The sequence below is a fragment of the Oncorhynchus masou genome, chromosome 23 (genome assembly GCF_036934945.1).
Source record: "Oncorhynchus masou masou isolate Uvic2021 chromosome 23, UVic_Omas_1.1, whole genome shotgun sequence".
Taxonomy (NCBI): Eukaryota; Metazoa; Chordata; class Actinopteri; order Salmoniformes; family Salmonidae; genus Oncorhynchus; species Oncorhynchus masou.
Window position 1 is genome coordinate 22,587,780 of NC_088234.1, and position 23,474 is coordinate 22,611,253.

The window sequence follows — 23,474 nt, forward strand, 5'->3', positions numbered from 1 at the left end:
GCACAAGCTTAGCATTAGCTATCAGGCCGGTTTTATAAGCTGGGTTTGTCCTTGGTTTCTACGTCTATGCATAATTGAACATAGATAAACAACATCCAAGGACCTCAGTGAATTGAGGTCTCCAAAGACCCCTTCTGGCTTTCAACCGCAGCAAACGTACCTTGTCTATCCTCCACCCACACAGGCACATATTAAATGAATGCGCTTTCCCTCAGTAGTCAAGCTGTACCACGGCCGACAGTAAGGCTACCACGATTCCAATATCCATAGCATACCTGGGAGGAATTTAATAGGCTCCTCAAATCCCTGATCACAGCTTCTATTTCCGGTTCAGTCATCCTGACTTGGGAGTTGACCCCTCCGACAGAAATCCCTCCATACCTTGAGTGGTGGGTGGTGGTAGTTGTGGGGGCAGAGATCACAGTGCAATTTAATAAGATATGAAAACGCATGGACACACAAACACAGGAATAAACGCACAGACATGCACGCACACACACACACACACACACACACACACACACACACACACACACACACACACACACACACACACACACACACACACACACACACACACACACACACACACACACACACACACACACACACACACACACACTAAACAGTAACATTTCATTTGACTCTTAGATTACTTATAATGAATAGGACCTTGAGTTGAACATTATACACATTATCTTAGATAACTCCGGCTGCATTGTTGGCATTATATCTGAATGTTACACAAGTTTTACCAAGCACATAGGTGAATGAAAAATGACCACTCTGGATAATAGTGTCTGGTAAATGACTAAAATGACAAATAAGTAAAATTACCTTTTTCTGCCTGCTTCCTTGTAGGTCTTTAAAAGGAAGTCTGTCATGTTCCGCCCCGTCATGTCCTGCAGTGTGTCTGTGGTATTCTGGGTCCTCTGGAAATATGTGATAATGACATGGTATTATTGCTAAGATACATAGGTCCTCTTCATCCCGACACTCATTGACATGTGATGTGCGTTTCGCTAAAGTGTACAGACTACTAAGGTAGGAAAATATGGGGAAAAAATGGCACATTCCAAGCAATGGATATAATAGCAACGACATGCCATCTTAGCAGACACATTTACCCATAGGGACATACAACCCCACGTCTGTACATTTTGGTCGCCCCGGTGGGATTTAAACCCACAAACCCTGACGTTTCAAGCGCTTTTCCATACGAACTGAGCCACACAGCAGCGGTAATACATACAAGTTCCAGATATTGCATTGTGTAAAATAAAAACAAAAATATGTCTGGCAGGCTATGCACTTCAACCCTCTATCTGATTCACTGATTGGGCACTGAAATCTACCTGTACCTATCTACATTTACAATCAGATGTTGACGATCAATATGGTGTTTGTTTTAACACAATATCAACGAGATCAGAGACAACAACAAAAGACAGGATCCCAACTACCGGTCTACCTTTGAAAGCCAGGCACTATGATCATGATCGAAAAAGTTCAGCCAAAACAATGGCCACACCCTTCTAATACAAACAGGGGGGAAGCACTCCAATCATTACTGCACGATGGTGGCACCAGCCACATTTCTAACCATAATCAAGTCAGATACGCGTGGCGCTGTGGAACCCAACTAAGAACACTGAACCTGATCATAATAGTGAGCCTGTTGGAGCCTTCCCCATCACTATGATACAGCCAATGTGGCTAATGTCAAAGGGACCTAATTAGCCCGTACTCTCCATAAATTGGCACGTTCAAAGACACAATTAGGGAGGATGCGACACTGTGGTGCGCATCCACTCCACATACCCTCCATAGCCACATCCAACGCATGCTAGCAAGTAGCAAGCCCCTCCTGTCTGGCCCAGTTTATTTCATGGTGTCGGGATACTATGCTGATTAGAAGGATTTCTTGGCAACGCTAATGGAGACTGCTTATAAGGGTCCAGAGCGCCCCAAGCCGAGCCTCAAGCGCCTTCATCCCCCTCCCCACCCTGACTCCCTTTTGGCCAGTTGTGTTCTCTCCACCCTTCACTGGGTTTCTAGCTTATCGTGCTAACCGATGGTAAACAACACTGCCCACATAATGAGTTGAAATAGCCTCCCCCGTGCTGATAAGTTGTGTTTGTATGCCTATTTTCTATGTCGTTTAGTAATGACATGGATATGTATGCAAACGAGGGTCTGCTTGCTAATTCATTCCTAGTTCGGTTGGGGCCAGGGGGCGGATTAGGAGGGGAGAGGGGAAGTGCAAGGCTGGTGATTCTTTTCCAAAAGCTTGTTTGTGTGCCTATCTGTCTCTCAGATACCTGTCCCTCAGATAGATATTTGGATAGTTCCATGTCCTTCTTATTTTCATACTTTTTCAGCTTCTTGCCCAGTAATCTGTATTTATCTGACCAGAATTGATTTGGTCAGATAGTTAGATGGACTTTCCAAATCCATCCCTGGTCAATCTGAAGATACAGGCCAACTGCAGAAAATGAAGTCTGCATTATGTAATAGCAAGACTCTACTTCAAATGAGATGAATGTGTAGTGATGAGCTTTTTACACTCGAACCCACTACATGTTGAGAAAATGAGTTATCTACAAACGAACCATGTTATTTTGAAAGTACTTCAACTAACTCCACACTACTGGGAAACATAGTTCAACTAACTCCACACTACCGGGAAATGTAGTTCAACTAACTCCACACTACTGGGAAACGTAGTTCAACTAACTCCACACTACCGGGAAACGTAGTTCAACTAAATCCACACTACAGGCAAATGTAGGTCAACTAACCCTACACTACCGGGAAATGTAGTTCAACTAACTCCACACTACAGTCAAATGTAGGTCAACTAACCCTACACTAACCGGGAAACGTAGTTCAACTAACTCCACACTACAGGCAAATGTAGGTCAACTAACCCTACACTACAGGCAAATGTAGGTCAACTAACTCCACACTACTGGGAAACGTAGTTCAACTAACCCTACACTACCGGGAAATGTAGTTCAACTAACTCCACACTACCGGGAAATGTAGTTCAACTAACTCCACACGACTGGAAAACTTAGTTCAACTAACTCCACACTACTGGGAAACGTAGTTCAACTAACCCTACACTACTGGGAAACGTAGTTCAACTAACTCCACACTACTGGGAAACGTAGTTCAACTAACTCCACACTACCGGGAAATGTAGTTCAACTAACTCCACACGACTGGGAAACTTAGTTCAACTAACTCCACACTACTGGGAAATGTAGTTCAACTAACTCCACACGACTGGGAAACTTAGTTCAACTAACTCCACACTACTGGGAAACGTAATTCAACTAACTCCACACTATTGGGAAATGTAGTTTCTCTACTAGTCAATCAAGAAGGAAGTTGTGTAACAGGAAGAAGCAGATGAGTCACAGCACAATACTCTGTTTACCACTGAAAAATCTGAGTCTCCTTTCCGAGCAGCAGGAACTCAGGCATAAACAAACAGATAGAGAGTTGACTTAACCGTACAGCTCACAGCCAGCATGAATCTAATTGCATTGGCCGATTTCCACATCCTCCAATCGAAACGACAGATAACGTGAGGTCTCCTCCAACACGCCATGGACGTGTGTCCTAATATGGACACCGTACATGTCAGCTATTTATGTAACTCCATAGATAGATATCGGAGGACGTCATTGTAATGGCTGAAATGGAATGAATGAAATAGCAACCATGTGTTTGATGTATTTGAAACCTTTCCAATTATTCAATTTCAGCCTTTACAATGAGCACGTCCTCAGGTATCTCCTCCCACCAGCCATTTCTGATCCAGATGATTTACTGTACATAGAATGCTCTCTCCACACTTGTCAATCTATACCTCACATCAATCATTCCACGAGCGTATGCCGCTCTCGACCACACAAGTCATTTTAAGGCATATTGGCCATCTACGTCTTATATATCCCAACTATTTACCCGCACTTTCTATACATGACGCCTCTTATTCCGCACGCGTCTGTCCCTCTCGACTGCAGGTTGATGACACACAGGAGAGGCAAACAGGAGAGGCATATGTAAACTCAGAGTAATCAAATCTGAGCTGACATGCTGCCGTGTTAGAAAGACCTTAAGAGGGTAGGCAGTGTTCTTACTAATCTCTGCATATAGTCTCTGTATCTTGGGAAACCTCAAAAGACCAACTGTCAATTCTACCTGGCACAAACAAATGCACTCTTCGTGATGTAGAGTTCTGCTAAAAACCACGTGAGCCTCGTGTTGCAAACCTCAAAGGCCAATGTCCAATTTTACCTGGCACAAACACATTGTCGCTGTCTGATGAAAACCTTTAAACTCCATTTTTGCCAATTTGCATTTTTTATTTTAATTACTGAAAGCATTAACTCCCCTCGATGTACTTGGAACATTTCATGACTCTAAGAACAAGAACATGTATTCAAAATAGCTTCTGAAGTTTCATAATTGTATGTTCGTTAATGGGAAAATATGGTAATTTCCTGTAAGGTTTTCGTTTTGGAGATAAGAGGTTTTCACCAGACAGCAACGGAATGCAATCGTCGGGACATAGAGTTTCTGCTTTAAACTATGTGTGCCATCTGCTGTATGTGGCTTTGGAGGCCTAGGCAGAGTAAGTCTCATATAGTTTGTTGATTCCCTCAGAAATGCTCAATTATGATCAAGTCAATTGTGTTTTCTTATGTTTTTAAAGACACAACATATAATTCCCATTTCCAGAAAGGCACGACTTATAATTATAATGTCCCGTCAAAAGTGTGCCACCTGTCTTGTTTGTGGAGCTGAGTCTTGGAAAAGTAACTGCCGGTAAGTTATTTGCAGAGCCCCATCTGTTTTGAGCCCCACATTTATAGGGGGGTTTCCTGTTTTGGATGGAGGGCTTTTGCATATTAATTAGTATGTGTCACATATCAGTTTGTAAACAATGTAAAAAATATAAAAAAATCAATAAAGTTAAGTTAATAAAGCTGCATAAAAACATGGTCTCTTTTTTGTTTTCTTGAGTAAGGCAGCTCCAAAATGCAGGTGTTTCAGCCAAGCTCAGGGCGTTCTGTGGTGGGGCAAGCCAGTAGAAAATACAGAGCGTTGCACCATGATTGGCTCAGTGTTCTGTCACTCATGGGGACACTATGTCACCGCCAAGTCTAAGGGTAGATCTAGAAAATTCAAGCCCCTTGGGTGCTGCCATAGAGTTACATTAGTGCCCATCCAAGAAGGCTCAACGTCATTGGCCACAGATAAAATGACATCAAAACACATTATATCCCCAGTAGCTTCGATTGGACTGTTCATGTAAACATCATACTTTCAAAATCTTAGCTAGCAGTCATTATCATGAATCAAGTCGACAATCTATTGGTAAATCCTTTTTAATCCTTGTCATATGAAGATAAATTATAGCTAAAACGTATCGTTGCTCATTGGCCATTGGACATAAATATTACACAACAAATTGGAAATCGCAAATTCAACAATGAGTGGTTTGGAAGGAATCAGTGGCTAACTGCAATCATTGCAAAGCAATCATTAGCCTGCTATTCGGAGTGGAGTGGCTGTGTGATCCCAAGTCTAAGATTAAGGGTCTCTTTTCCTAGTTAAACAATTATAAACATTCAACATTGGCCATGCTGTCAATGAAGCATGATTTGTGCCACCCTTAAAACAACTTAACTCGAAACTGAAACATCTGAGTTATGTGAGTTCAACACAACTGGGACCTCAGGGAAAACGAATACGTTTTGAACTTTCATCCAACTCGGAAATGGGAACTTGGGCCTCTTTCCAGAGCTACGACCTGAAGATCACTGATGTCAACATGATTCAACCTTTTGAATCATGTTCCCAATTGTCTTGAAAGCACCATAAATCCAAAGAATGCCAGAATGCCAGACTTTGATGACAAAATTTGCCCACAAAGGACCACCGCACCAACTTCCTGTTCAAGTGAGCACAGCACAACAAGGTGAGTCCAAAAATGTCTTGTTTGCTGCTGCATACATTATGTAATATGCCAAGGAGATATGTATACTGTAGTTAATAAAGTAATACTAAGTGTATGTTGTGTAGAAAGCTGTTAGTAGCCCATGTGCCTCACCCTAATAATTTGGTATATTCTTCTGACTTGGTGGTGCACATGTAGCCTATAACCTGTTTTTGAGAAATGTAATCATTGAATATTGTAACATTAAGAGCTTTCGTTGTCTGCTAATATGCCCCCTTTATTTATTCCACGTTCTGACTTCGTGTACATCAAGAACACTAAGAGTGGCCCATGTTCTGAATTTTGTTGATGTAAATTTCAAAAGTGCTGAACTTTTGACTACACCTGTCCTAGCTTCCTCATTAATGTCTTATTGGAAATTACAGATGGCCTTGTATCCCCTTATTCCATGGTTTGTACATCTCAATTGTCAGTATAAACTACATTTGTTGAAGCAATTCAGCCATGTCAGCTATGTTTTTTTTAAAGGTAGTAAATGAGGCTGAATGAACTGTTTCGCTGCCAGACAAGGCTCCGCTGATAGCCAGGTGTAGCAGTGGTCAGGTGTTGGGACTGCTGCTGGGACTCTGCGTTCGTACAGCTTTATGCAGGCCCTAACAGTTTGTGGGCACCAGTAGTCACCGTTATAGTGCAATTCATGTATTGTTTAGTGTAGTGGCTTTGCTGGCATGCATCCCACATAAACATTTTTTTGCACCACCAAGATTTACATGCTAAAATCACCACTGGCTATTTGTAAATACAGGGAACTAAAGTGATGGATTGCAACTCAAATGTTGGCTGGAAATGGCAAGGAATGTTGGTATACTTGCAGCAGCAAGTGAATATGTGTGTGTGCATACTTGCATGTTTTGAGTACCTTCGCTCGCACACCGCACAACAGATATTGGTTTGAAGAAAATCTATTGACAACACCTCACCTTGCTGGGTGGATCAACATCCGACATAAGGCTATGTTCAAGATAACACAAACATAAGCTGCTGGGGTCTTTTCCCTGTGTTTGCGAGAGACATTTCCATCTTTACAAGTCAACACTGTAGATATACTATCAGCGGCAGAGCCTGGTTTTACTCCCAAAAAAACGAAAACAATTACTGGGCCTCATTCCACCATCTGCCTCATCTCGTGACCTCACAACCTTTTCACTTTTGTTTTCCAAGACGTCTTTCCTTGTTGAACGAACCAGTACGGACAGGTCATTTAACACTAAAATGGATCTTGGGGGTAAAAGCCAAAATAAAACATCAACAGTAATCTCTTGAAGCAAAGATGTGGCCAACCCAAATTGTTTGTTCTCTCTGCTTGAATCCAGGTTGCAAGACTTGCAAATACATTGTGTTGCTTATTTTCAGATGTTTTTACGTCATAGAGTGGCTTCGGCTGGTCAATGAAGGGTTCTGTTCCCAATATTGTTCAGGTAATACAATAGGAATTGGTCATGTTGATGCACAATATAATGACAATGCATTACCATGCCAGGACATCTCCCGGAAGAAAAAAATACAAAAAAGTAATTTGAAACAGAGAGAGTTGTCCTTAAACCCTGGCCAATTAGAAACAGGAGTACATCAGTAGCAATGGAAGTTTTAATGCCTAGTTTTCAATGTCTCTGGTTGTCCTAATGTTTTGTGCACTAACTGTGCTTCATTCATTCAAAATAGTGTTTGCAAGGGATTGTCTAGTGGTTTTGATTCCAAGGACCACCCATATGTAAAATGTGTGCACACATAACTGTATGGCATATATTATTGTTACTATGTTAAGGGTTGTTTTTGAAGGTTTCCTAAAGCATATTTCATTGAATTGGGATGTAAGCATTTTCAGGAACACCCACCTCTACTCACAAAGGTGGTGAATGAAGAAAATATGCACAACTTCAATGATTTATTTGAAAGATAATGGCGGCAAGGCTATGCAGCGGTAGCTGAGGAGAATCATTTGCAAACAGGCTGTAGTTAGAGTGGTCTCCTGATGATAAAGACATCAATTGTAATACCCAGAGCACGGCAGCTTTATCAATTCCTTTGCATGAATGGAGGCCTTTTCATCTGTGAAGGTTAAATATCGCCAATGAGAGTCAATACCTGAGATTTGGTGATAAGACTTAACGTCGCATGCCATTTCCATGGAAACAACAATTTCACACTCGCTACTGTGTCTGTGAGGGCCTGTTTTATTCTCGCTTCCTTTCATTTCTGCAGTTTTTCAAGGGCATATTGGGAGGATAGCAGGGATAAAAGAAAATAAATCCACTTTAAAGGGAATATATTCTCTGTATGTTCTGGGTTTCTGTAGGTGGGTCAGCCTGAGATACAAATCAATTCAAGCCCCCCCCCCCCACAATTCAAGACTACGGCACACAGGTAAGATCTATAGCATTCATTGTTTGATAAATGAACACTGATTTGGTGTGTGTGTGCGTGTGTGTGTGTGTGTGTGTGTGTGTGTGTGTGTGTGTGTGTGTGTGTGTGTGTGTGTGTGTGTGTGTGTGTGTGTGTGTGTGTGTGTGTGTGTGTGTGTGTGTGTGTGTGTATGCATGCGTGCGTATACAGTCGTGGCCAAAAGTTTTGAGAATGACACCAATATTAATTTTCACAAAGTTTGCTGCTTCAGTGTCTTTAGATATTTTTGTCAGATGTTACTATGGAATGCTGAAGTATAATTACAAGCATTTCATAAGTTTCAAAGGCTTTTATTCACAATTACATAAAGTTGATGCAAAGAGTCAATATTTGCAGTGTTGACTGCAATCCGCCCTGGCATGCTGTCAATCTCCTGTGCCGACAGAGATGGCCACCTCGCTTCGCGTTCCTAGGAAACTATGCAGTATTTTTATTTTTTTTTACGTGTTATTTCTTACATTGGTACCCAAGGTAATCTTAGGTTTAATTACATACAGTCGGAAGGAACTATTGGATATAAGAGCAACGTCAACTCACCATCATTACGATCAGGAATACGACTTTCCCCCGAAGCGGATCCTCTGTTTTGCCCACAACCCAGGACAATGGATCGGATCCCAGCCGGCGAACCAAAACAACGACGCCATAAAAGGGGCGGATGAAGCACCCTTCTGGTCAGGCTCAGGAGACGGGCACGTCGCACACCACTCCCGAGCATACTACTCGCCAATGCCCAGTCTCTTGACAACAAGATAGATGAAATCCGAGCAAGGGTAGCATTCCAGAGAGACACAAGAGACTAACGTTCTTTGCTTCACGGAAACATGGCTCACTCGAGACACGCTATCGGAGTCGGTACAGCCAGCTGGTTTCTTCACGCATCGCACCGACAGAAACAAGCATCTTTCTGGTAAGAAGGACGGGGGTATGCCTTATGATTAATGAGAAGTGGTGTGATCATAACAACATACAGGATCTCAAGTCCTTCTGTTCCCCGGACTTAGAATTCCTCACAATCAAATGTCAACCACATTATCTACCAAGAGAATTCTCTTCAATTATAATCACAGCCGCATATATCCCCCCCAAGCAGACACATCGATGGCCCTGAACGAACTTCATTTTTAAATTTTTATTTAATTTAATTTTTTACCTTTATTTAACTAGGCAAGTCAGTTAAGAACAAATTCATATTTTCTATGACGGCCTAGGAACAGTGGGTTAACTGCCTGTTCAGGGGCAGAACGACAGATTTGTACCTTGTCAGCTCGGGGGTTTGAACTTGCAACCTTCCGTTACTAGTCCACCGCTCTAACCAATAGGCTACCCTGCCCTGACTCTATGTAAACTGGAAACCACATATCCTGAGGCTGCATTCATTGTAGCTGAGGATTTTAACAAGGCTAATCTGAAAACAATTCTATCAGTATATCGATTGTGCAACCAGGTGCTGATAATCATTGTTTTCATTGTTACTCATTGTTATTCTATTGTTATTGTAACTTCCGCGATACATATAAGGCCCTCCCCCGCCCTCCTTCGGAAAAGCTGACCATGACTCCATTTTGTTGCTTCCAACCTATAGACAGAAACTAAAACAGGAAGCTCCCGCGCTCAGGTCTGTTCAACGCTGGTCCGACCAATCTGATTCCACGCTTCAAGATTGCTTCAATCAGCTGGACTGGGATATGTTCCGCATTGCGTCAAACAACATTGACGAATACGCTGATTCGGTGAGCGAATTTATTAGCAAGTGCATCGGCGATGTCGTACCCACAGCAACTATTAAAACATTCCCAAACCAGAAACTGTGGATTGATGGCAGCGCGAAACTGAAAGCGTGAACCACTGCTTTTCATCAGGGCAAGGTGACCAGAAACATGACCAAATACAAACAGTGTAGCTATTCCCTCCACAAGGCAATCAAACAAGCTAAGTGTCAGTATAGAGACCAAGTAGAGTCGCAATTCAAGAGGTATGTGGCAGGGTCTACAGTCAATCACGGATTACAAAAAGAAAACCAGCCCCGTCGCGGACCAGGATGTCTTGCTCCCAGACAGACTAAACAACTCTCTTTGAGGACAATACAGTGCCACTGACACGGCCCGCTACCAAAACCTGCGGACTCTCCTTCACTGCAGCCGATGTGAGTAAAACATTTAAACGTGTTAACCCTCGCAAGGCTGCAGGCCCAGACGGCATCCCCAGCCACAGCCTCAGAGCATGCGCAGACCAGCTGGCTGGTGTGTTTATGGACATATTCAATCAATCCTTATCCCAGTCTGCTGTTCCCACATGCTTCAAGAGGGCCACCATGGTTCCTGTTCCCAAGAAAGCCAAGGTAACTGAGCTAAACAACTACCGCCCCGTAGCACTCACTTCCGTCATCATGAAGTGCTTTGAGAGACTATTAAAGGATCATTCCACCCTACCTGACACCCAAGACCCACTCCAATTTGCTTACCACCCCAATAGGTCCACAGACGACGCAATCACAACCACACTGCCCTAACCCATCTGGACAAGAGGAATACCTATGTGAGAATGCTGTTCATGAACTACAGCTCAGCATATAACACCATAGTAACCTCCAAACTCGTCATCAAGCTCGAGAACCTGGGTCTCAACCCCGTCCTGTGCAACTGGGTACTGGACTTCCTGATGGGCCGCCCCCAGGTGGTGAGAGTAGGTAGCAACATCTCCACCCCGCTGATCCTCAACACTGGGGCCTCACAAGGGTGCGTTCTCAGCCCTCTCCTATACTCCTTGTTCACCCACGACTGCGTGACCATGCACCCCTCCAACTCAATCATCAAGTTTGCAGACGACACTACAGTGGTAGGCTTGATTACCACCTCACCTCCGCCTACAGGGAGGAGGTGAGGGCGTCAGGAAAATAACCTCACACTCAACGTCAACAAAACAAAGCAGATGATCGTGGACTTTAGGAAACAGCAGAAGGAGCACCCCCCTATCCACATCGACGGGACAGTAGTGGAGAGGGTAGTAGGTTTTAAGTTCCTCAGCGTACACATCATAGAAAAACTGAAAAACCCACACAAGACAGCATGGTGAAGAAGGCGCAGCAGCGCCTGTTTGACCTCAAGAGGCTGAAATCCGGCTTGTCACCAAAAGCACTCACAAACCTTTACAGATGCACAATCGAGAGCATCCTGTCGGGCTGTATCACCGCCTGGTACGGCAAGTGCTCCGCCCACAACTGTAAGGCTCTCCAGAGGGTAGTGAGGTCTGCACAACGCATCACCGGGGGCAAACTACCTGCCCTCCAGGACTCCTACACCACCCGATGTCACAGGAAGGTCATAAAGATCATCAAGGACAACAACAACCTGAGCCACTGCCTGTTCACCCCACTATCAACCAGAAGGCGAGGTCAATACAGGTGCATCAAAGCAGGGACCGAGAGACTGAAAAACAGCTTCTATCTCAAGGCCAGCAGATTGTTAAACAGTCATCACTAACATTGAGTGGCTGCTGCCAACATACTGACTCAATCTCTAACCACTTTAATAATAAAACATTGGATGTAATAAATGTATCACTAGTCACATTAAACTATGCCACTTTATATAATGTTTACATACCCTACATTACTCATCTCATATGTATATACTGTACCTGATACCATCTACTGCATCTTGCCTATGCCGTTCTGTACCATTACTCATTCATATATTTTTATGTACATAACCTTCATTCCCTTACACTTGGTAGTAGTGTGGAATTGTTAGGTTAGATTACTCGTTGGTCATTACTGCATTGTCGGAACTAGAAGCCCAAGCATTTCGCTACACTCGCATTAACATCTGCTAACCATGTGTATGTGATAAATAAAATTTGATTTGATTTGATTAATTTCTCGGACACATCCTGTCTGATGGCAGCCCATTCTTGCATAATCAATGCTTGGAGTTTATCAGAATTTGTGGGGTTTTGTTTGTCCACCCGCCTTGAGGATTGACCACAAGTTCTCAATGGGATTAAGGTTTGGGGAGTTTCCTGGCCATGGACCCAAAATATTGATATTTTGTTCCCCGAGCCACTTAGTGATGAATCTTTTGCCTTATGGCAAGGTGCTCCATCATGCTGGAAAAGGCATTGTCAGCCAAACTGTTCCTGGATGGTTGGGAGAAGTTGCTGGATGTGTTGGTACGATTCTTTATTCATGGCTGTGTTCTTAGGCAAAATGGTGAGTGAGCCCACTCCCTTGGCTGAGAAACAACCCCACACATGAATGGCCTCAGGATGCTTTACTGTTGCCATGACACAGGACTGATGGTAGCGCTCACCTTGTCTTCTTTGGACAAGCTTTTTTCCAGATGCCCCAAACAATCGGAAAGGGGATTCATCAGAGAAAATGACTTTACCCCCGTACTCAGCAGTCCAATCCCTGTACCTTTTGCAGAATATCAGTCTATCCCTGATGTTTTTCCTGAAAAGAGAAGTGGTTTCTTTGCTGCCCCTCTTGACACCAGGCCATCCTCCAAAGGTCTTCGCCTCACTGTGCGTGCAGATGCATTCACACCTGCCTGCTGCCATTCCTCAGCAAGCTCTGTACTGGTGGTGCCCCGATCCCACAGCTGAATCAACTTTAGGGGGCGGTCCTGGCGCTTGCTGGGCTTTCTTGGGTGCCCTGAAGCCTTCTTCACAACAAATGAACCGCTCTCCTTGAAGTTCTTGATGATTTGATAAATGGTTGATTTAGGTGCAATCTTACTGGCAGCAATATCCTTGCCTGTGAAGCCCTTCTTGTGCAAAGCCATGATGACAGCATGTGTTTCCTTGCAGGTAACCATGTTTGACAGAGGAAGAACAATGATTCCAAGCACCACCCCCCCTTTTGAAGCTTCCAGTCTGTTATTCGAACTCAATCAGCATGACAGAGTGATCTGCAACCTTGTCCTTGTCAACACTCACACCTGTGTTAACGAGAGAATCACTGACATGTCAGCTGGTCCTTTTGTGTCAGGGCTGGAATACAGTGGAATATGTTTTGGGGGGATTCAGTTAATTTGCATGGCAACGAGGGACTTTGCAATTAATTGATCACTCTTCATAACATTCTGGAGTATATGCAAATTGCCATCATACAAACTGAGGCAGCAGACTTTGTGAAAACTAATATTTGTGTCATTCTCAAAACTTTTGGCCACGACTGTATATGTGCAGTGCCTGAGTGTGTGTAGTGTGTGTGTGTGTGTGTGTGTGTGTGTGTGTGTGTGTGTGTGTGTGTGTGTGTGTGTGTGTGTGCGCAGTGGTGGGATTCATCCCGCGACAAGTGCATCTATCTTTATATGTTTCATGTCTGTACCTCCGTCTCCCAAATCTGAAGAGTAGTATAGCTTATTCCTCTGAACTCTGAATGTTATCTTCCTTCAGAATGATGTACAAGATATGAGGGTAAAATACTGTATGAAGTAGACGTTCTCATGTCTTGCCGGTAGGAAATGTAACATTCATCCTTCTGACTTGTTCATCAGTGGTATTAATGTTCCATGCTCATTAAAGGCATGGATTATATGGTCCAACATCATCCAATGTATTCCACAAATTCCCCAAATGCCATTGAATGCTTGTGTTTGAACAACACCATGTGAAGGGAAGAGTGGCAGAAAGAGATACAATGAAAATACAATGATCTTAAAGAAGGGACGGAAAACAATGGAGAAGGAGAGAGAGACTCATGTAATGCATCCAACAGCACGTTTTACTGAGACACCTTGACAACCTCGTTGAGATCCGGAACATCCATGTGAAAAGCCACACAAAGGGTATTCCTTTTGTCCGACAACAATCCATATCCCATAATACCGTTTTCCAACCACCACATCAAATAGGCCCTGCTTTGTCACAGGATGTGGGGGGTACGCTGTGAGGCTCGCACAAGCACAACGAGGCATTATATATCCGTCAAGGGCGGACGTTTTGTGATCGTCTTGTGATAGCTATAAATGAGCTCTTGGTAGGACGGAAGGATGGGGGAAGAGATGAGGACTGGGGATGAGCCGTGCGTCTTTAAAAAGGGTATTTTCACCAAACAGCATGGGCTCCGGTTATGGGAAGTCATTGGCTTTCAAAGGCCTCTTACTGTCTGTCAGAGAGGACTGAGCACACACAAATGTGTACACACTAACACACGTGCATGCATACGCATTGGCATTCACACACACGCACGCACGCACACACAGGTTGGGCAGGTTGGGTTGCTAATTTCTGAATCTTAGGTGCCACCTACTGGCATTTAACCTCTAACCTGCTTCAGGGGCCCTGCTCTGTGACCTACTATGTGCTACTTCCAGCCTCTCTCATGTGTCTGTCTGTCTGTCTCCGTCCGTCTGACTGTCTCCATCCGTCTGACTGTCTTCGTCCGTCTCCGTCCGACTGTCTTCGTGCGTCTCCGTCCGACTGTCTTCGTCCGTCTCCGTCCGACTGTCTTCGTCCGTCTCCGTCCGACTGTCTTCGTCCGTCTCCGTCCGACTGTCTTCGTCCGTCTCCGTCCGACTGTCTTCGTCCGTCTCTGTCCGACTGTCTGTCTGTCTGTCTGTCTGTCTGTCTCCGTCCGACTGTCTGTCTGTCTGTCTGTCTGTCTGTCTCCGTCCGACTGTCTGTCTGTCTGTCTGTCTGTCTGTCTCCATCCGACTGTCTGTCTGTCTGTCTGTCTGTCTGTCTGTCTGTCTGTCTGTCTGTCTCCGTCCAACTGTCTGTCTGTCTGTCTGTCCGTCTGTCTGTCTCCGTCCGACTGTCCGTCTGTCTGTCTCCGTCCGACTGTCTGTCTGTCTGTCCGACTGTCTGTCTGTCTCCGTCCGACTGTCTGTCTGTCTCCGTCCGACTGTCTGTCTGTCTCCGTCTGTCTGTCTGTCTGTCTGTCCGTCTGTCTGTCTCCGTCCGACTGTCCGTCTGTCTGTCTCCGTCCGACTGTCTGTCTGTCTGTCTGTCTGTCTGTCTGTCCGTCTGTCTGTCTCCGTCCGACTGTCTGTCTGTCTGTCTCCGTCCGACTGTCCGTCACCGTCCGACTGTCTGTCTGTCTCCGTCCGACTGTCTGTCTGTCTGTCTCCGTCCGACTGTCTGTCTGTCTCCGTCCGACTGTCTGTCTGTCTGTCTCTGTCCGACTGTCTGTCTGTCTGTCTCTGTCCGACTGTCTGTCTGTCTGTGAGTCTCTGTCCGACTGTCCGTCTGTCTGTCTCCGTCCGACTGTCCGTCTGTCTGTCTCCGTCCGACTGTCCGTCTGTCCGTCTCCGTCCGACTGTCCGTCTGTCCGTCTCCGTCCGACTGTCTGTCTGTCTCCGTCCGACTGTCTGTCTGTCTCCGTCCGACTGTCTGTCTGTCTGTCTCCGTCCGACTGTCTGTCTGTCTGTCTCCGTCTGTCTGTCTGTCTGTCTCCGTCCGATTGTCTGTCTGTCTGTCTGTCTGTCTGTCTGTCTGTCTGTCTGTCTGTCTGTCTCCGTCCGACTGTCTGTCTGTCTGTCTGTCTCCGTCCGACTGTCTGTCTGTCTGTCTGTCTGTCTCCGTCCGACTGTCTGTCTGTCTCCGCCCGACTGTCTGTATGTCTGTCTCCGTCCGACTGTCTGTCTGTCTGTCTCCGTCCGACTGTCCGTCTGTCTGTCTCCGTCCGACTGTCCGTCTCCGTCCGACTGTCCGTCTGTCCGTCTCCGTCCGACTGTCCGTCTGTCCGTCTCCGTCCGACTGTCCGTCTGTCCGTCTCCGTCCGACTGTCCGTCTGTCCGTCTCCGTCCGACTGTCCGTCTGTCCGTCTCCGTCCGACTGTCCGTCTCCGTCCGACTGTCCGTCTTCGTCCAACTGTCTGTCTGTCTGTCTCCGTCCGACTGTCTGTCTGTCTGTCTCCGTCCGACCGACTGTCTGTCTGTCTCCGTCCGTCTGTCTGTCTGTCTCCGTCTGTCTGTCTGTCTCCGTCCGATTGTCTGTCTGTCTGTCTCCGTCCGACTGTCTGTCTCCGTCCGTCTGTCTCCGTCCGTCTGTCTCCGTCCGTCTGTCTCCGTCCGTCTGTCTCCGTCCGTCTGTCTCCGTCCGTCTGTCTGTCTCCGTCCGTCTGTCTCCGTCTGTCTGTCTCCGTCTGTCTGTCTCCGTCCGTCTGTCTCCGTCCGACTGTCTGTCTGTTTCCGTCCGACTGTCTGTCTGTCTCCGTCCGACTGTCTGTCTGTCTCCGTCCGACTGTCTGTCTGTCTCCGTCCGACTGTCTGTCTGTCTCCGTCCGACTGTCTGTCTGTCTCCGTCCGACTGTCTGTCTGTCTCCGTCTGTCTGTCTGTCTGTCTGTCTCCGTCCGACTGTCTGTCTGTCTGTCTGTCTGTCTGTCTGTCTGTCTCCGTCCGACTGTCTGTCTGTCTGTCTGTCTCCGTCCGTCTCCGTCCGACTGTCCATCTCCGTCCAACTGTCCGTCTCCGTCCGACTGACCGTCTCCGCCCGTCTCCGTCCGACTGTCTCCCTGTCTCCGTCCGACTGTCTGTCTGTCTCCGTCCGACTGTCTATCTCTGTCCGACTGTCTGTCTCTGTCCGACTGTCTGTCTGTCTGTGTCTGTCCGTCTCCATCCGTCTCCGTCCGACTGTCCGTCTCCGCACCATCTCCGTCCGACTGTCTCCCTGTCTCCGTCCGACTGTCTGTCCGACTGTCTGTCTCCGTCCGACTGTCTGTCTCCGCCCGACAGTCTGTCTCCGCCCGACAGTCTGTCTCCGCCCGACAGTCTGTCTCCGCCCGACAGTCTGTCTCCGGCCGACAGTCTGTCTCCGGCCGACAGTCTGTCTCCGGCCGACAGTCTGTCTCCGCCCGACTGTCTGTCTCCGCCCGACTGTCTGTCTCCGTCCGACTGTCTGTCTCTGTCTCTATGTGTGTGTGTGTGTGTGTGTGTGTGTGTGTGTGTGTGTGTGTGTGTGTGTGTGTGTGTGTATATAAGAGTTCCTCTTTGCCAAGATTTTGTCGAACATCCCAATTAGTAATCTCAGAAAAATATTCAAAGGCTTTACAGTCAAACATCTAAATATTCATTCCAAGTTTATGCGATACAGATGTAGGGTTTTAATTTGAGCCAGTTTGCTACAGCAGGAAAATAATCCTGCAGCATGACAAAATGTGAATTATTATGTGGATGATAATTAATGGATATTTTTGTAGGAGTTGATACATTTGATACAAGGGAAAATCAAGTCTGAAATGTAAAGGTGGAAATTACAAACATCAGAAGCCTTTTTAAATCTTAAATCTCGTGCCACATGGTGATCACATTAAGATCCTACATCTGTACTTTAGAACATGACGCCAAACAGAAAAAAACTGTCATCTCCTTCACAAGCGGCACAGAACCAAATGATTTCAAATTTGTCAGACTGTGCTTTTGGATATTTGTTTGGAAACTGTGTCAGTACTATATCCGCCTCTTAGACATTGAAGTTCCTCTAAGAACAGGAGGGGTAAAAGTGGGGGGAAAGAAGGGTGGAAAACAGAGGAACTTTTCACAAACTGTCTGTGCAAGATTTAAAAACTATGTCTGCAGATACATGTCAAAAGGCATCACACCTTTGCATAGCACTGCAGGCATAACGTGTCACTCCTTACATCTTCTCTGACAATAATGTTAATTTATACATCCACTGTATTTGATTTATCACTCTATTTTGATCTTTGATCAACTGTCGAATGTACCATTCAGGCGGGTGACTAACTCTGTCGATCACCTATCAAATCAACCTCACGCCTCCTCACCAGTAGTGTGTTTGTCCTCAGTCTCAAGGAGTGTCCACAGATATCTCCCAGCAGGGATTTGGACAAGCACATCAAACCAGGAGTTGATTGACAAAATAGACAGGTGGTATTTCTGTCTGAGGGAAGAAAACGATGTGGCTGTCAATACAAAGCCTCCAGAATCAAAACAGTGAATGTCATGACTTCCCCATCTAGAGAATTCGATTCGTATATGTTTGTGTCTTGAAAAGCACGACTCAAAGGACTGGTTTTAGTTTTTGTGTGTAAATGTGGGATATTGACTTTCTATTTACATGTTGCCAAGACACCAAGAAAAAAAAGGAAAATAATCAGTCAATCAAACCACTGGGTACTGTATACTGACTTTCAGTGCTTTTGATCATTTGTGCCAAAACTTTATACATTATTATAACTTTTTGCATGCCCTATAACCGGGATTGATTTAGATCATGAGTTCATTATTCAGGGGTACATTCATTCCATTGAACTTTTTGTCATCACAATTAAACCTTTTGCCGGAGCGGAACATATTTTCTTAGAAAAATTGTTGGTTTCCTGAAACCCGGCAGAACAGAAACAGCTCATGTCAAGACATGAATGACTGTCAATGAGCCAAGCATGAACCACCCTAGAATGTAACAAAAAGCATTATGTATACATAGACATTTCCCTCTGGTCCTGTAATGGACTATAATCTACCATCTTTATGATAGATTTGTTTTCAAGATCACTTGGCACACTCAGACTCTCATCTCACATACCTCAAATAATAACCCATAATGCACTGGCAGAGAACAAACCTTGTGTAAACACCAAAAGCCATTTCCAATAAAAGTTAGAATGCACCTGTCCATCAATGTCTAGCTTTTTCATTACCATTCAAGATATTCGAGCCATGGAAAGGCGTTTCCCCTTCAAGTCAATGTTCTGTGATTGAGTGGAACGGCCGGCCATATTGAGTGGACCGATAACCCACACGATGACTGCTTCCGTCTATCCAGTCAAATTGAAATGGTCTGAGGAGCTTTGTCCATTCTAGTGATTATATTTCTACACTGCAGTGCACAACATGTGGTGAGTAGTTAATTCAATGTAAAAGACAATAGTTGAACAGTTTTGAACAAATTAATTTCTTTAAATTTAAAAGAGATGCAAAAGCGAGTGAGAGAGAAAGAGAGCTAGCTATATTTTGTTGTATTTTTTTCCACTTTCACTTACAGTAGCTAGGGAATGCAGCAAGCTAGTTTAGCCTACTCAAACACCCAGCCCAAACAGAGAGGGATGCTATGTTAGCTAGCTGGCTATGGCTATCCAAGTCTGGAACTCTTCCAAGTCAAGGTAAGCTTTTGGTTTTATTAATTAATTGCCTGTAGGTGTAACTGCTAAACTGCTTGCTGACTGCATGATTGTAGCGAGTTTACTAATGCGTTAGTTATAGTAGCTATGTTGACTATGACGTTAGTTAATATGGTGACAACCATGTAGGCTGTGTTTAGCGGTTATGCTATGAAGGTTTGTCTTGGGAAGGTTTTTCCCATGGTCACAGACAGCTGATGTGTTGTGCACTGAAGCACATAAGTGTAGGAAAAGGGGAGAGGAGGACAGTGCGAGATGCGAGAAGGAAATATTCGATGAGCAAAATGATCATGCTGTTTGTATGGGGCTGCTATGAAAGTGAACTGTGTTTGCGTGTGATCAGGTGTGTATTCATTGTACCGATTCTATTGAAAAACGGAACAAAGCAGGGATATACAAACCTGCTTTTGATCATTGAAACTCTCGTTTGCAACTGTTGGACTAATGATTACACTCTAGATCAGCTAGATGCAGGCAAAAGTGTGCAAGGCAGTATTGAATGTGTCACTGTCTGTCACCTTGATTACAATTTTTTTTCTCTCGACCTGTGTTGAAAACTTTAATTCATAGGCTAGGTTGTAGTAACCTCATGATGGGTATAGGAAACATGTGAGTATCATGTAGTAGCCTAAGCCTGTTGATGTTACATTGAGCTGTGTGAATGGAATATGAATGACAGTCATCCCTCACTGACCGACACTGACTGCAGCTATATACTTAAGTGACTATGACTTAAGAAGATTGTTGAGTTCACTTCACCATGTTGATTTCATTGAATTAGTGTTTTTTATGAAGAGAGAAATTTTAAATAACTAAATTGATTTACATAAAAAAATGTAAGTATACCTTACTCAAAAAAAACAGCATTTGTATTACTCATACAAAGGAAGTACTGCTAACTTCAGTTATTTAAGTTCCCTAACTGAATCTTTTTGAGGTAATCAGTTTCCCCAGAACGTATCTGGTTTTACAGTGTATGTTTGGAGCAATCCATTTAGGCCATGTAATGGTCCTAGGGGGAAAGAGCCCCAAGCCCGGTGACCATGAGGACCTCCCATCGATCCCAGCCAGGATTAAGAATCCAGGGGTCAGCTCAGGAACAATAGCCATGTATGTTGATAGGGTAATAGCTTGTAAAACATTGCCATTGAGTTCCAGGTGACAGACAAAGCTCAGGTCTTGGACATTATAGGGGTGAGGGGGGGGGGTAGACATCAGCAAGCTCAGTGCTAACCTGTACCTGCTCTCCAAGGGTTGGTCTAAGAGAGGTCAGAGTTCACGGGTTGCCAAAAGAAGAGTGATGAGACGCATTATCTCAACATACATCTTTGTCTTAAGACCAGCCATAATGCTATTGTGGAAGACATGAGACAACAGCAACATTGATGTGATAAAGCAATGTCCAAACTCACTGGATACATGTTCCCATACGGGCATATATTGTGTTGGATATGAATACTCTTGTTGACCCTTGTAATATACGTAGTAACTATGGTTAATGATCATAATGTTGGATAAAATTGATTGATTGGTAAGGTGTATATATTACAATGGGGAGACAGAGCATTCAATCAGTATTACCCCGAGAAAGAGGGTTACCTTGGGAAACGTGTTCACAACAGAAACATCTGAGGGCAGGATAACTTCAATTTCAAACCCCTGCATTGCCATTGCAGGACACTAGAGACATAATACACTGAACCAACTATGTTACACCTCACACCCCTTTGAGCTCCTCCTCACTGCACCAATTTTGTCTGGGGTTGGAAGCCTGCCCTCTCGAGCTGGTAGAGCTAAAGCTTAGGCATTTGTTCGGGGAGCTAACACAAGACTTCAGGTCCAACGCAGGTTGCCAGATCAGCACACAATTGTAAATCGTTATGTTACAGGGAGACCTGGGGTTGCCAGATTGTGGACTAACCTGAGGGGGAGGCAGCCCACCAGCTCCAGGTGGGCAATCTGGCAACATGGTGGTCTTTTGAGGAGTGCTGCACTGGCAGTTAGGGGAAGGGTTGGCCATGCTCCAGTTTCCGTTGACGAAGATGTTGCTGATAGAGGGATCCACTGTGGGAGTGAACCACTTAGAATCATTCGGGACACATGGGAGATTTCTGGTGAAAAGGGGGAAAAACAACGATGATAATGATGATGAAACATGAGAATCCATTTGCTAAGCTTCATAGGAAACCAGCATAATTCAATAAAGAACACACCCAAATAGGAAAAAGGGTACTTCGGCAGAGGAATTCTCAGCAGTTATCCTCAGAAAGACATGCCATTCTCATACAATACCTGTTTAGGTCAAGCAAAACATAGATAATAAATCATGTTATCAACACAGCTACAGCATACAAGTCTCCTTATCTAAAACATGGAGGTAATGTAGCATGTTTCAATAAGCAGCTGAAGAATGAGGGAAGCAGAACAGCTTGATAAAGCATGTTGAACCTGATCAGGCTTGACAGAGAGGAGATAAAACAAGGCAAATCTACACAATACAAACATCATTCACCTCTGGGAACCCCAGAACAAATTAATATAAAATAAATGGTGGTATATAAGTTAGAATGAAGCCGTGAATAATGTATTACGTTTATTCATGTCTTATACGATACATTGTAAATGCCTTCAGTCGTATGCAATTAATATTTGAAGAATCTTATTCCATGGTTGGATTAAATCAACGATTTACTTTACCGCATGGAGTTTGTGTTAGAACACGTACGATTAAAACTGAACTTTGTCTCTCAAAGAATTATCCTCCATGAGATATTCAACTTCAGATTCAGTCAAAACACCCTTTTGATAAAAACCTGCCAATGGGCCATATGTCGACCGAATTCCACAGCAACCAGCCTCAGCTCTAGATTTGGTCAAAACAACATGTTTATTGACTTATTGAGGTGAACAATGTAGCAATGGGGGAGATGTTTGCCCAATTTCAAATCGACCCTTGGCCCCCACCCAAAATGCACTTGAGGAGATCTGAAGGAATGACAGACAAGAAAACAATGTGGGAACATTTACACCAAGCATATCAGAAGGTATCCAATCCTTTCGAATGTTCAGGAGTCTTATGGCTTAGGTATAGAAGCTGTTTAGAAGCCTCTTGTACTTCCTGGACAATGTAGCTATTGTCATGCTGTGCAAGAACATTTGAAACAGGAGAAACATTGCAAACAAGACAAATGTAGTAATAATCTGTGGATTGAGGGACAGGTGTGTTAAAATGGCCGCTGGTCATACTTACGGTATCGGGTTGTTGGCCATGCAGCGAGTCCCAAACCCAGGATTATTCACCAAAGAGTCCGCCACCCGAGCAACCTCGGTGTTATTTGGCGGTCCATCATTGCTGTAATGAAATTGGATCTTGTTAGCTAGACTCCAACACTATCCCTTACAGGCAGGCTAGTTATCGACATAATCCAAGGTGATCGTCTAATCATTTAATTGCCCACCATCTTGGATTTACAAAACATCCCCAGTCCTCACAATAACAAACAGACTGTGCACATATTCAGAGAATGTGGAAACAGAACATTTTGAAAGGTGCAAACTGCAATTTCTACATTCCTCCAACCACATCCCTTAGATGAATAGGAAACCAAGTGGTGGGGCTGCCATTGACTGAAAAACAAATTTAACATTGTGGCTTTAAGAGCTGAATTTTAGGCAGAAGTTCAGGCTCAAAGCATTTGGATCATGACCTGACCAACTGTTTATCCTGGTGGAACTTTGGGAGTTTCAATTACTGGACCAGATACTGTAACCGGGGGTGATCAAGCACGCTATAGCATTGATTAGTTCACTGAGGGCATGGCCCACGGAATCAACAAAGATGAAGAGAATGGGTATAATGTATCCATCTCTAGATAGAGAAATTGGCCAAAAGGAAATGAGACCAACAGGAGTGTTTTTTTGTGCTTTTGGATTTAAAGTAGTGC

General features: G+C 44.4%; 1 protein-coding gene across 3 annotated transcripts in view; it reads right to left on the bottom strand.

The window, feature by feature from the left end:
* LOC135510599 (phospholipid-transporting ATPase ABCA1-like) overlaps positions 1-23,474 on the bottom strand; it is a 246,065-nt gene that overhangs the window by 77,099 nt on the left and 145,492 nt on the right. For all 3 annotated transcript variants that reach the window (XM_064931639.1, XM_064931637.1, XM_064931638.1), the window contains exons 31-34: positions 22,781-22,882; positions 21,452-21,641; positions 838-932; positions 276-381 (exon numbers count right to left, since the gene is read on the bottom strand). In XM_064931639.1, coding sequence (XP_064787711.1) covers positions 276-381; positions 838-932; positions 21,452-21,641; positions 22,781-22,882 — 493 coding nt within the window. The remainder of the gene's footprint in view (positions 1-275; positions 382-837; positions 933-21,451; positions 21,642-22,780; positions 22,883-23,474) is intronic.